The sequence below is a fragment of the Strix aluco genome, chromosome 8, assembly GCF_031877795.1.
Source record: "Strix aluco isolate bStrAlu1 chromosome 8, bStrAlu1.hap1, whole genome shotgun sequence".
Taxonomy (NCBI): Eukaryota; Metazoa; Chordata; class Aves; order Strigiformes; family Strigidae; genus Strix; species Strix aluco.
In genome coordinates, this window is record NC_133938.1 from 27985836 (window position 1) to 27999924 (window position 14089).

General features: G+C 40.0%; 1 protein-coding gene across 4 annotated transcripts in view; it reads right to left on the minus strand.

Annotated features, from left to right (window-relative positions):
- The window catches only part of MTA1 (metastasis associated 1), an 86794-nt gene that overhangs the window by 18301 nt on the left and 54404 nt on the right, over positions 1–14089 (minus strand). For 3 of the 4 annotated variants that reach the window (XM_074832811.1, XM_074832812.1, XM_074832810.1), the window contains exons 12-17: positions 8886–9001; positions 7888–8039; positions 6049–6238; positions 5579–5668; positions 3600–3752; positions 2497–2532 (exon numbers count right to left, since the gene is read on the minus strand). In XM_074832811.1, coding sequence (XP_074688912.1) covers positions 2497–2532; positions 3600–3752; positions 5579–5668; positions 6049–6238; positions 7888–8039; positions 8886–9001 — 737 coding nt within the window. Of the gene's footprint in view, positions 1–2496; positions 2533–3599; positions 3753–5578; positions 5669–6048; positions 6239–7887; positions 8040–8885; positions 9002–14089 lie in introns of those variants that run through there. The other variant, XM_074832813.1, reaches the window with a different exon arrangement.

The following is a 14089-nucleotide window of genomic DNA, read 5'->3' on the forward strand; positions in this document are numbered from 1 at the left end:
TCTCCTTGAAAACTATTTCAACACAGGTGGACAAAGTGTCTTCCTGCACCTAAATTTGTCTAGAAAGAGTATTTTCAGCCTCTGTGCAGTCTTAACACCATTTTTTCTGTGCAGTACACTCCTACAATGACCTAAACCAGCCAGTATGCCACCATGCATCACTAAGGGGAAAGGAGAAACAAAAACAACAGAGAAACCCCCATAATTTCCCCTAGTACCTATAGGAGCTACATAAATGAAGAATCTGACTGGTTATAACAATTCAGTTTTACTCTCAGTAATCTTTTTCTTCTGTTTTACGTCAGTTATAATCCAAAAATCAGTCATTCTGGATAGATGGGTTGGTTTCAGTCCTTTTATACTAAACTCACTGGCTCCTATATTCTGGTCACAAGGCTTCACCACTCTCATTGCCATTCACCCCTTCTTCACAACGGTTCCAACTTGTGCTCTTCCTCTTCTCTCACCTCCTCCTCTCCCTTCCCATCAGCAGCCCCCCCCAAACTAGTAAGCCTGCATGACTCCATCCAGAGGCAAGAAGAAGTCTCAACACTATGTTCCCAATTCTGGCATGGCACAGGAAACAGGCGTTAGCTGTGCCCAGAGCGAGCAAAGCTTACAACTCACATGTAAGGCAACTGGGAACCAGTGCTAAGTGTCACTGGCACACAAACTGGCTCCAGGACAAAAATAGATCCACTGAACTTCCACCATCTGTTTCCCTGTTCCAAGTTCTTTAAACTTTGTTTCCTTGCAGGTGGTTTCCTTCCCTCTCTGTCTTGGCAAAGCTTCCAGCAACCCAGGGTCAGAAAATATTCCAGATGTTCAAACTGCAGCGTGGCAAACATCTTTCATTCACAAATAAATCTCAACCAACAAGTTTAAGCTGAACCACTCACAGAACTATCCAGTTAACACTCACTACCCCAGCAGACAGACAGATTCTGGGACTGAATCGTACTCTGCTACCTAGGAGTTACAGGAACAAATACTACTCCAAGTATTTCAGTGGCTGGCTGAGAACAGACTGAGCAGGTAAAGCAGCAGGCGCTTTGGTGAGAGCCAGCCCCTGCACAACTACACACATATGATTCAGAGAAACACGTATTCTGAGGAGCCTGAATAGGTACTTCACCAAAATCTTCTTTTTGCAAACTGCTCCAGCAACAGTTATGACTGAAATGTATCTAATCAAATACACTTACTAGCAGACAGACATTTTAAAACACTAAAGTATCCTCCATTTCCTGTAAGTCAATGGTCTCAGGTTAACAAGTCTGGTGCTCTAAGCAGAGAGCACCTTCCCGACGGAAGGATCAGTTCTTCTTTTAATTCTTTCCTTTGGGCCATAACACCTCAGAGCTTCAGAAGTGTGTCATTTGCTGAGTGACTCAGCAGTCCCCTTGCTGAGGAGGACATTTAGCAGGGAGCAGCAGGCATGCCCATAAGCAGATAGTCACTAGGAGCTGTGGAAATTCAGTGAGCTACTCCGCATCTACATCCCTCATTAGTGGACAAGGCTTCCAAGGGAGCCAAACTGACCAAGGTAGCAGGGTTTTGTTATTCCTCCCGAAACAAAAAAGTTAAAAAGCACATTAAAAACTCAGCAACGCAATATCAAGGTATAAATTCCCAAAGAGAGCAAGATAGTAGAATGATCACTGTCCTCATTCTATTTTCCACATGCACTTATACATGCATGCATGTAAATATTGATAACAGTCATCCACTGCCTCAGCCATTAAACACAAAGCTTAACATCAGGGCATGCAGTGTCAGCCATTAACACATCAACTTGAGTTTTCATGTTTGCCTGCCTGACGATGACATCTGTATATCCTAACTATTCAAAATTTGTCTGTTCTGTTGAACTTGGTTAAGTGACATCATATGTATGTTTCCTGCATTATCACAAACTAAAGCTTCTGAGGTCTATTCAGTAGTCAGATTAATTTTTAACCTCTGGAAATTTCGAAAACCATTTCTACTGCAAGTAGAGAACTTGCAGACAGTCTCTCACCAGTGAGACTGTCCACTCACAGTGGAAAATACAGAGGCTTGAACTTGGGACTCAATGAGCATACTGTCTTCTGTTTCTTTTGGTTGAAGTGTATTTAAAATAGTTCAGGACGCATGAACCTTTGATTTCTTAAAAGTCAAACAGTGAAACAACACCTAGTTTCAAACCAACCATCACAGCTCTCAGCAGTTTCACAAAACTGCTAGAAAACTGTTCTGTCAGCTTTAGGAATTAGTAATCAATTGTGAACATAGCACTTCATGTCTTCAGTACAGTTGTACAATTTGTCGTCTGCATGTGAAAAGCCTGGAAGGTGAGCAGCATAACCATGGGTGGAAATGGTTACCCAAGGAACACTTAGACATTACACAGAAGGTGCACACAGACTCATTAGCCACAAAGCACAGACAAGCCAGCAGATGAAACTAAAAAAATCACTCTCCTAGCACAAGCTGAGCGCAGCTTCAAGGTCTTACCCCTGCTAGGCATCAACAGGCGCTTCTTCATGTTGCCTGACAGAGCACAAGTGAACAGAAAAGAGAAAAACATCACATCAGCAACCTGAACAGCAGCAGTTTAAAAAGTTCTTAATGTTAAAACACAAACAATAAGATATTAAATGTTTGCAATTATATTTCAGATAAGCCACATATAAAGTTAAAATTAAAGGTAAAAAATGAGAGGATTCTCTGTATCGCCCTCCCTGCTCAGAGTCACCATTAAACCAGCTGTTCCTTTCTCCTGTTAAGGAGAGCTACCCTCCATGTTCTCACTCCTGTTAAGACCATTCGAACAGACCCTTTTATCCTCATTTGAGAAAATGACTGCACTTTCTCTTCCTCGACACTCTCAGGCAAGAGCAACTCTTCAGAACAGAGCCCTGGAGTCCGTGCCAGGAACATCCTGCATCTATCTCCCACTTCAAACACCTTCCCCTTGCCTTTTATTCTTGAGGAGATAAAGTCCAAACTCCACTGCACAGAGGTGCTCAGTGACAGGGCCAACAAAATCAAATGCTCTGGTTCTGCACAAGGCAGGAGCAGGTTTATGCCACGCCAGATCTGGCTCGTCTGCCTCCCTCAGCTAAGCAGCAGCCTGCCTTTCTCAATGGCATGCAGTCTCTAGTAGCTTTGCTGAAAGCCAGGTGATCTGCATGTTACAAAGCCACCTGGGAACTGCACAGCTACTACCTACAGGTTAAAAAGCTATAAACGTCAAAAGAAAAAGGAAACATCACTGGAAAAAGCTATTAAGGTTTTCTTCATACTACTCATTTAAAAATTGAAGGGAAGTTTCTCCTTCACTATCCCATTTGCAAGGTTGGTCAAGCTAGACAGAGTTCCACTAGCACAGCAGCTTTATGTGCATGCACCACCCAGGCAGTACACATGGTGTGTGTCACCCAGAAGGAGAAATGGGACAAGTGACTTTTACAAAAGGGAAAAATAAGCCTCCCTCAAGAATAAGAAACCTGAAATTTATATAAAGGACTATAGTTTCAAATAATCTCCTTGTATCAATAAAAGGACAGAAGAAAAAGCCTATAGAGACAATATACATTTTGCAGAAAAATACTTACCATCCATTCCATTGTGTTGTTCATAACTTCTTTTTCCCAGGATAGTTGGGGACCCATTATTTATGACAGGTGTAAACTTAGCAGGAGTCAGATTGTTGAGAGAACTGGACAAGCTCTTTGCAGGATCTGGTTTCGGAGGACATGGATGAGACTCTGTTGTAAAACAGCAAGGTGGGGTTTTTTATTAGTGAAGATACTGGAATTATAAATCTGAAAACAACCTGCAAACTTCTAAGGTGACTATACCTCCCCTTACATACAAACTGTCTCAGTCAATAATTTTGACTGGAGATTGCTATTTATATAAAGCATTTTAAGTATATTTACGAATACACCTCTACTGAAGATGTTAAAACCATTGTCATAATATTATACTAAAATAAAAGCTGCTAACAAAAGCACATTGTATTTATTTCCAAAACACTATTCTCCAACAATTTAGAATGATTTTGGGGGTGCTCTATATTAAAAGCCATCTTTGAGCAGTCATGCAACACCCCTAAACTTTTTACAGTTACAGCTTTGCCAGTTTTGCAAGGTTTGTAAAAAATACAATTTCTAAACTGGTCAAACGAGTGAAGATTCAAAGCATCACCATAAAGAACACAGGGAGTCTGAATTCAAACTTTTGGCCAAGGCTGAGATCAAGCACACAGTGTTCAACTGAAAAGATTGTGAGAAAGTTACAAGCAACAGCAAATGAGTTTTTCTCACACCCAAAGAGCCGAGTAACATAAAACTTAAAGCACCCTGAGCACAACACCTCCAAAAATACCTTCTTGCCAGTCTATCAGCCTCCCTCCATTTCCTTCACTCCCTTCTCCCAGCTCAGTAGTCAAATGGAGACCCTGACACAGAGCTAAATCTCAGAATCTACCGCTACATTCTGTACAACTATTAAAAGCAGGATTTTATCCAGCAGCAAAACTTCTCCCTTTATTGGCTTTCTCTGGTTGCACTATGCGTATCCAAAGGTTTCTCCATCTGTGTATCTCATTAGTACACAGTAGAAGTACAACACTCAACAGAGAAGCAGTAAATATTTAATAAACCCTGAGCCGTACAATATTTCATCAACAAAAATGTTCAAAGAAACATAAAATCAACTCCAGTGTTCCTTATCAGAGTAAAAAGGCAATCAATTTCCTTGTTAATCTGGAAGCCTTCAAAGTACCACTGTCCAAGCTAGCTTTCTGTGGTTAGACTCACATTAGATGGCTGTAATAACCTGAGACATGTCTTCAGGGTATCTCTAGCAACTGGCAACACTAGGGAAACTGATTTTGCATGCATCTGTAGTCAGAGCTGGCATGTCATGTAGCATCACTTTAGATGCTTCCAGCACCTAAAACTTACACCAAGGTCCTAGAAAAGAGCTACTTGGTACTCCTCCATAATCAATCAGCTGATGAGGCCCAAGTCCTCAAGAAAACCATAACAAAAAACTGTCCAAAATAAGAAGAAAGGAAAGAACGGAAGTAGTCTTCCTTGTCCAGCTCCAGCATAGAATGGCCAGCAACTGATTCACAAGCTGTGGGACACAGTGCTGTCCTAAACCCAAGAGGCTTCTTGGAGGATCCAACTCTAGGAACTGCCTCCAGACAGCCCAAAAATTGCAACAGTGGACTGACCAATTGTTCCCAAAACATTACGCTTGTGCCTCCATTAGCAGATGGTAACTTGTCTCCGTATACATGGGAAGCCACAGCAAACACATCCCCCTCCCTTCTCTTGAAAAAGTTTCTGACAGAGCTCTGTGAGCCCAGAGTGGACTGCTGAGCCACTCGGTCTGTCAAATGAAGTAGGAAAGGGAAAACAGACAAGTGCATGGGAAGGTTTTCATGTTTTGTTTTTCAATCCAGAACCGGCATCTAAATCCAGAACCAAATGGAAAAAGAAATGGTTAGCAGAAATAGCCAGTATGGCTTTTTGTTTGGTTGAGGTTTTTTGTGTTTGGTGGTGTTTGTTTTCTTTAATACCTAAATACCGGAGTACTGCTTCTAAAGGCTTTCGAACCACTTGCTTTAATAGCAGTGGGTTTTCTGATGCCTCAGGTAAACGTGCTGTGCCTGCAAAACAAAGAAAAATAATTAGAGGGTAAAGATATTTAGATATTATAGCAAAACTAAATGAATAACTCAAGTGTCCTGAAAAAGCTTTCCAATTAAAAGAAATTTTACAGGTTGCAAGCATGTCTTGGCAATAGAACACAAATGCAGGAGGATGCTAAATATAATAGCAAGCATTAATATTTTAAAACAAACAACTCATGAATTTTCAAAGTTATTTGGCCTACAATCAGTTAGAACACTCTACAAGTATAGCTAGATTTTGTGCAACCACTAGCTACATGCAAGAGAGCATCTCAAGAAGCTGCAGCTCAAACTTTGTAGGAAAGGAATCTCAATGGGCTCCTTTGCAAGGAGGTCCCAGCTGCATCACCACTCACATTCTGCTTTGATTGCTGCGCTGTTAATAGGCAGATAGGGGTGTCTTGCAGCATGCCAAGGGCGCAAGATATCTCGACATAAACGTCTGGCAATTCTTGTCAGTTTTGTTGTATGGAGATAGAAAGCCTGTCGTGTCTTCATAGCAAACTTGGGACTCCCACTGTTTCGTACTGGCACACCATGAGGACTCTAAAAAGAAAGAAAAATAAATAGGGTTTCTAAAAAATAATTATTAGAAAGTATAGAGTTAAAGAAGAGATAGAATATAAAATCACTTTCAACTACTGATTCACAGACATAAGAACAGAAACAGTGTTACAAATGAGAATATTTCAGCCCAGCTATTCCCCATTTCCCAAATCTTACCCATGAACATTTAGAATTTTATTCCAAAATATCTCAAAAGATAAAACAAAGGTAAATACTTTCTCTTCACAGGGAAGTATATATTTCTGTGTTGCCCAAATTTTAAAGCAGAGGTCCAGAAGCCAGAACTGGAGAAGCCACCCGATTCTATCACGTAATTTAGTACTCATATGGAGTCAACAGACTTTGGGTGCTTAGATATACAATGCAAACTTCTTACAACAAATCACTTGTAAAAGGGAAAGAAAAATCAGAAAGTAGCTGTATGGCTAAAATATACATCACAAACTCACTTCCCAAAACAAACTTACAGCATGCAAGAATGCTTTTGTCTCAAAGTTGCAAGAATATATGTTTTAAATCTTACTCTGAATGCATTTACATAGTTGTCAAATATTCACTGCATGTAATAAAGAATACTATTGAAAGACATTTATTGACTACAGAGAGCCAAAGCAGTATCTTCTTCATGAAAAGCAACCAAGTGAACCAATAAAATAATGAAAGTAGTATCTGATCATCTCAGACCTGCCCACGGTTAGAAAACAGGAGGAGATTTCAGTTTGGGGAGAACAAGGCTTTCCCCTTTCTGACTACTTGCATACTTTTTAATTAACAAACAAAAGGTATAAGGCTGATAAAACCTGGCAGTTATCTCAGCAATTAGATAGCTTCAGAGGGCAAAGAGAAGCCTGGAAAGGACAGAGGTTAAACAAAAGAAATAAAATAGGAAGGGAATGATAGCAAACACTAGGAGAAAGACATTAATCTAAGACCAAAGTTCAGTGTGCACTACCCTTCTGTCCATGTGATGCAGCCACTTTTTCCAATCAGCTCAAGGTATGATGCTTCCAGATTGAACTTCCAACAAATTCAGAAAAATTCTGAGTATTTTGGTTTTTAAATAAAAGAGGAAAAAATAAACAGAAGCAGCTGATACAGTGCTTACTCAAACCTATCCAAAAGGAAGGAGGATTAATTAAAAAAAATAGGATGAAGTACAAAAACAAGATAAGGGATCTCTCTAAAACGCCACTAGCTATTTGGGGTATCTAATTTTGAATGTGCCTTGGGAAACGGAACAGGTTTCGGGAAATAATGAATTCTTTTATGATAAAAAAAAAAAGTCCTCTTCCCCCTACAGCAAAAATCATGGAAACTGAATACCAGAAACACTGGCTGGCATTTCATTTTTCTCCATCTTCATTAAGTTATCCCATGCATTTGATGCCTAGTTTGCTAAACAAATGATTTTTTTTTTCTCAGCGCAGTACTTGGCAACAAATTACTCAGAGCCGAAGTTAACCTGCCAACTTTAGCAAGACATGAAATACCAAACCCAAGGACAACAATGAAGGCTGAAGGCATTCTTCTTCTTGTTAAATATTTAAGAACAGCGAACAACTAGTTAGATATCATGGCACTAGCTTTCCAGGCAAGAGCACCAAGCAGTCTGCTTTGCAGATACCTACCAAATTATTGCGGTTTGGTCCTGGCCTCTCCCCATCTAACCGTGTTGGCATTTTCAAGCCACCGTATTTCTTCCAGTAGGTCCAACAGGATGCACAGAGACGACACTGCATGTTAGGGGGACCCCAAGAATACCACTGGTAAGACTGTGTGGCTAGAGATAACAAAGGTGGAAATTATATATATCCTTAAACAGGATCACTTTTCAGAGCTTATTCTCTTTAGAACCATCACAAAAGAAAACCATCACAAAGAAAACCCACACAAAGACAGTGCAAAGCTCAAACAGACCTTAAAAACTGATGATGGCTTCAATGTCATCACATCACTGTTAAATGTACTTGTGATTTCAGCAGAATTAATTACAAATATAAACCCCTTTTAAAACATGAACAGAAAAAAATAACTAGTAGGATGGGACAATTTTCTGTCAATGAAACTGAAAGTTCTCGTTTTCTAAGACTGGTAGACAACAATTTCTGCAGAGCATGGGAGAGAGGGAAGATTGTCCTCAGGAACTCCCCCTACATTAATTTTACGACTGAAGAATGTACAAAATTTGTGACTTAACTTCTCATTCAGTCCTACATTCCAGCATCTCTAAAGGCTCCCACAAAGGAGCACAATCATTAGAACTCAGTATATTAATACCAGCCAACAGACCAAATATAATGATATCACATATTTTGAAATCTACTAAAAAATTATGAAAAATTGTCCAATTCACATCTTGGTGATTTAAGTCTTTGTTCAATAACTACCTGCAATTACAGAGGACATTTACTAACTCCCCCTTTAGTATTTCGTAATTGTATTTACAAATGTAACACCAATAACTAAAAAACCACCTCTGCTTAAATGCTGCTATGTCAAATTCTGTCCCTCCACCCTTCCAAAGCTTTCTCTCCCACCTCCCACCACAACACAGCTTTTACTTTACTGTTTGCATCACAGCACTCACACTCTCTCTGCACAACTGCCGTACTGGCACGTCACTTACTATAACAGCTTTCACAGGCCCGTCCTGCTCCCGTGTTCTGTGCCTGTACTCCAGTACCATTTACCACTCCTGGTTTGACATTATTTACATTGATCTGGTTGGGGTTTGGCTTGTTACTTAAAACACAAAGCAAAAAGGAGGACAAACATTAATTGAGGCATGCAATTTCCTACTTGACTTTCAAAAGTATGGCCCAAAATGTTTGAAGATTTAAATTTCGTTCATCTTGTGGCTTCCAGAACAAGCTGTACTTACCAGAAATCTTACTTCCATGAACATACGGTCTCCAATAATATTTAAGTAACACCAATAATAAAAACAACAACTGTTAGGTGCCATTTTCCAGAGTGCAAACCCATTGAAAAACAAACCAGTGAGGCCAGGTATCTTCCTCACTATCCCAGATATTCTAATCTAGGTGACAAAAAGATCTCACCTACAGATCTAAGTCCTCAACATAAAGGATATGTTACTTAAACCTCCAACAAGAAGGCTAGGGGATGGAGCAGAAGAGGTAGAAGAGAAAGGGCAACCCCTGTCTTACTCAGGAAAATATAACCCTAGACTGCAGTCACAAGTATTTCCACATTGTGTTACTGCAAAGGTTTGCACCATGTAGCCACAATTTGCACAAGCACACCCAACACATTGAACAGAATCTTTGGACATAGCATATATACAGAGATTTTCATGAATATGAGCCTTCTGACAAGTCTTTAACTATGGTCTGTGCTTCTAATAGAAAGCATTTAGATTTGTACTAAATGGAAAAAGTCTGAAAGCCTAACATTTGTAGAGCAAGAAATGCATTGATGGCTGTCACTAATACATTCTAATATAATGACATCTGAGTCACCTCAGCTCATCCCTATACTCTTGGAAATGTTGACTCGGGGAACAGGGGGGGAAGCTACTGGCAGGACCTCAGAATGGAAGGTCAAACAAAACCTTGGCATAGAGAGCAGTCTGAAATAGTACAAAATCTCTGCAGAGGAAGAGGTGTCTGAGGGGAAAAATGAGGCATTCATCAAAAAATCCTTGGCATGGGAGGGAACAGGAAGGACAGAGAATCAATATTGCAGGGACAGGACTTCTGGGGCATGGAGGAAGATGGGAGAAGTCACACAAGAATTTTCAGAGAAGAAGAATACACTGGGAGCTTATAAAACATGCAGAGACTCCAAGGTGCTGTTAGGAGCTCAGCTTACAGAAGCAACAAAAAGCAGGTAGACTTGTGCCAATTACGTTTCACCCATGTTCTCTTACCTTAAGACTGAGAAGCTGGCATATTCCTTTTATTTCCAACTAATAAACTCATGATTTGGAATCCACTTATTCAAGCAGAAATGTCTTAAAATAGGCTTTACAAAACAGCTTTCTGAAAATGCATTTTCTTACGTATCAGTTGCACACTGACACAGGAGTCACACTGATTTCAGGGACCCAGACTTTTTATTACTTATCACTCTGGCTAGGGCTGCAAAAACAGCATTGTGGGAATATGGCCAAATTAATTTCTTCCTAATGGGGCATCAATATTAGGTTTCATGTTCTCAGCAATGACCCTTGAAAGCAAAGGACTTCCAAGTGACTGAATTCTGAAGAAAACTGAAGAAATTCAGAAGAAAACAAACCCAAATGCCACTGAAAAGCTTACACTGCCCTGGAAACCAGAAGGTCATCCTTCTCCTCATTTGAAAATGTCTGATCAGGCACTAGATACAGAGCTTGGTAAAGCCCCATTTCTATAGAGACAAAATGGGTTTTGCTGTGAATGATCTACACAAGGACCACATACACATTGCATGAAGAGATAAGAGAGTGTTTTCCAGTCCAAGAAAAACTTCAGATAGCATTCTGATGGTGCTTCCTCGCTGTAAATTCAGGGCCTTCCTGCAGAAGAGAAAGGCTAGGAGGCTAAGCAGCACTGAAATACTGTAAATAGTTTGTTCCTTCAGCACGCTGAACAGCCCATACACAACCCAAAAGAAGCAGAGAAGAGAAAAAAAATAAAGCCATTTAGATTAACAAGCCTGATTAGGTTTTCTTCTCCTTTTGCTTATTAATCTGCCCGGCTCTTACAAGGATTAAAGTGTGTCAGCGTGTTTATCAGTACAGCACGAAGTTCTGACACCACAGATGGCAGCAGATCTGCAGACACATTTAACAAAGGGAAAGTTGAAAGGAGGTACATTCATGCTACCCAGCATTTTGCTCTGGGATGTCACTATAGTAACCTGCTGCAAAAGAACTTTTGCCAATGATTCACTAGCAAAGTCCATGTGCAAACATTACCAAGATGCTATAAAACAAACAGTCCTCACAGATGCACACTGTTACAAGCATGTTGCTCAACAGACAGAGCAAAAGACTGAACAAAACTAAGCCTCCACTCCGGGTCTTACAGCTCAGCATCACACATGTTGCTTCCCTTATATACATAGGTTTATCCTCCGAAAAAGGCAGTAAAGGAGTCAAACTCCATCATCAAAGCACACAAAAAGGTGGGGTTTTTTTTGAGCAGCATGCCAGAAAGCCCTGATGTGTCTGGTTGTAAACAGTTAAGAACAAGACTGCATGCAGCGGCACGCACATCCAAAGTACTAAGATCACGTCCAGAAAGGAGGGCGATGGCTGGACTCCACTGTCCTCTTACCAAACTTGTATTTCAGACACAAGTGAAAGGGATGCAGGGGCGAGAGCTGATCACCAAATCACACTAATCACAACACTGTCACGCTGTAGTTGAGGCAATAACTTCACTTCAGGATTCTGGAACAGTACAATTTATGTAGCTGCAACAAGCACCAGAAAGTGTGCTGCTCCAGAGCTAAGGTCAAGTTTCACAGGGGCAGTAACAATAAAATTTAGGCAGCTAATGTTTTCATCATATGAGAAGCAAAAAGCTCCTAACTGTTGATGATATGTTAATTAAACTTGTTTGATATCACCAAAGCCTGCTACAGCTATTAACAGGAGAATTAGATGAATAACTGGATGAATCATTAAGCAATTAATGAAGCTGAAGTGAAAGATGCAAATAAGGTAGTGAGAATACTGATGGTGTGGTAAGCCATCATTTCCAGTTCTTACATCAAGAACAGAAGTCTTTTCAATGGGTTTCAATTGCACCGGAGCAGTCAGTTATGCTAAAACAGCGATCATGAAGTGCAGCTCTCTGAGCTGTATTCTGCAGGAGATCAAACTCAACTGAAAAGTTTAAGCTGATAAAGCACGTGCAGAAAGAAGGCACTGGAAGTCAGTCATCATGGACTGAAGCCCTTGGGCAAAAAAACCCAACCTGAAGATAAACCTGAGCCACGCAGAACACCGAAATCACTGTATGACTGGCTAGCATTTGACCCACAGCACAATGATAAAATTTTAGTTGTTAAAGATACCTGTAAACTTAACACCATCGGTGAATGTATCCTGTTATTGAAAAAGTCATAGTGGTGCTAGATGCAGCAGAACAATTAAGAAATAAAGCCTCAGAATTAAGAACAGTTTTTAATACTTCGTAAGGACCATTTATGACATCTACCTCTGGGCATCTAATGCAAGTGTCTGGATTCCTTATAAAGACAACAGAGAGGTGAGCTCTCATCAGAACTCCCCAGGCTACTGTAAATACCCACTTCTAAGAACAGGTCTAATGACTGCTACACAATGCTTTTTGAAAATGAGAAGCCTTCTCCAACAAAATGCTGAAGATCGCCGTTTTAACTAGCACAGCTACAACAGAACGAACAGTGTTACACCTTTAAGTTTTCCATGCTGCAATGGACCTCTGCACAATTAAGCAGGGAAGGAAAAGTCTTGCTCCTCAGGCAGAGGACAACCAAGAAACAGACAGACAAAGGAATTATCTTCAGCTGGTTAAGCAGTTGCCCCTTGCAGTCATCCAAAGCTTTGACCTATTCCTCTAGTTTCCCTATTCACTTAAAAAAAGAGGCAGGGTAGAGAGAATAATATTTTCGTTACTTTACAAGTGTTTGCAAGGCAGCGTTTACAGCTTTAAAGGTGCTTTGAGATTCTCAGATAAAATACTGTAAGTAGACTATATTAGTTTACATTTACAGATGTAAATTTAAAATTTACATTTTACATCAATACATTTTGGAGACTGGGGATTGTATGGAGCACTTCATTCTTCCCTTTCTGTTCTTACCACTTAGATCTAAGCAAAAGACAGAAAAGTTACACAAAATTTTATGTCTCAGCCTTTGTGATTTGCAGATGTCCTAATTCCAAAAAATCCCAGCTACACAACCACACCGTCATCAAAAAGAAGCAAGTAACTAGTACATATGATGCCCATAAGACAAATAAAACCAGAACACAACTTCCACAACAGCCTGAAGAGTATGTTTGGGTACACACTAGAAGAAGAAAGAGACTGAGACTACATCTGCAACAAGAAAGGTCTCTCAGCCCTGCATTCCCACTGGTGGATGGCAGAATGAAGTGTGTAAGAACATGGAATCTCTTTGTATGTTCAGGCTTCTGCTGCTGCCTCCCACTGACAGAGCAATTGCTACAGAAAACAATTAAATTTTTTTTTTCAGTATTTCCTGAATGCAGAATTCAACTGATTTTATACCTTTTCCTTTCACCAGGAAAGCAGGTTAGTGCTTTTCAACCTAAGGGATGCATACAAACATTGGTTCAGTCACATGAACTACAGACATTCATCCCAAAACCAGGGTTGTTCTCGGAAGGAGCACAGAAATGTTTGTCCAATATCTAGGACAGAAATGTTTTTCCAATATCTGGGATGTTGGTTTAGGACTTGAGAACCTCAAATCAATTACCTGTATGACTCTGCATGCTTCAGTTACCCACATTATAAATTTGGGGCACAGTCTCAAGTTAAAAAAAAAAAAAATCAACTCTAAAGCTTCACATAGAGCTGTTATTTTTCACTGTATAATATGTATGAGACATGAGAAATAACCTTTGAAGACTGCTTCTATTGTTTTTCTTATTATTGTCCTCCCCTCTTCCTAGATTTTCCTATTAACATCACAGGAACAAACGAGAGTCCTATCAGTGGAAGACAGCCAGAGACAAAAGAAAAAAAAAAAAAAAAGATAAAACTGTTTGAGATTGATATCCTCCAGGGTCTCTCTTTGCAAACAATTTTACATCAGTTATTGTTAGAATAGGTTTCACTCAATCAGCTGATACACTTCTGCGTAGGT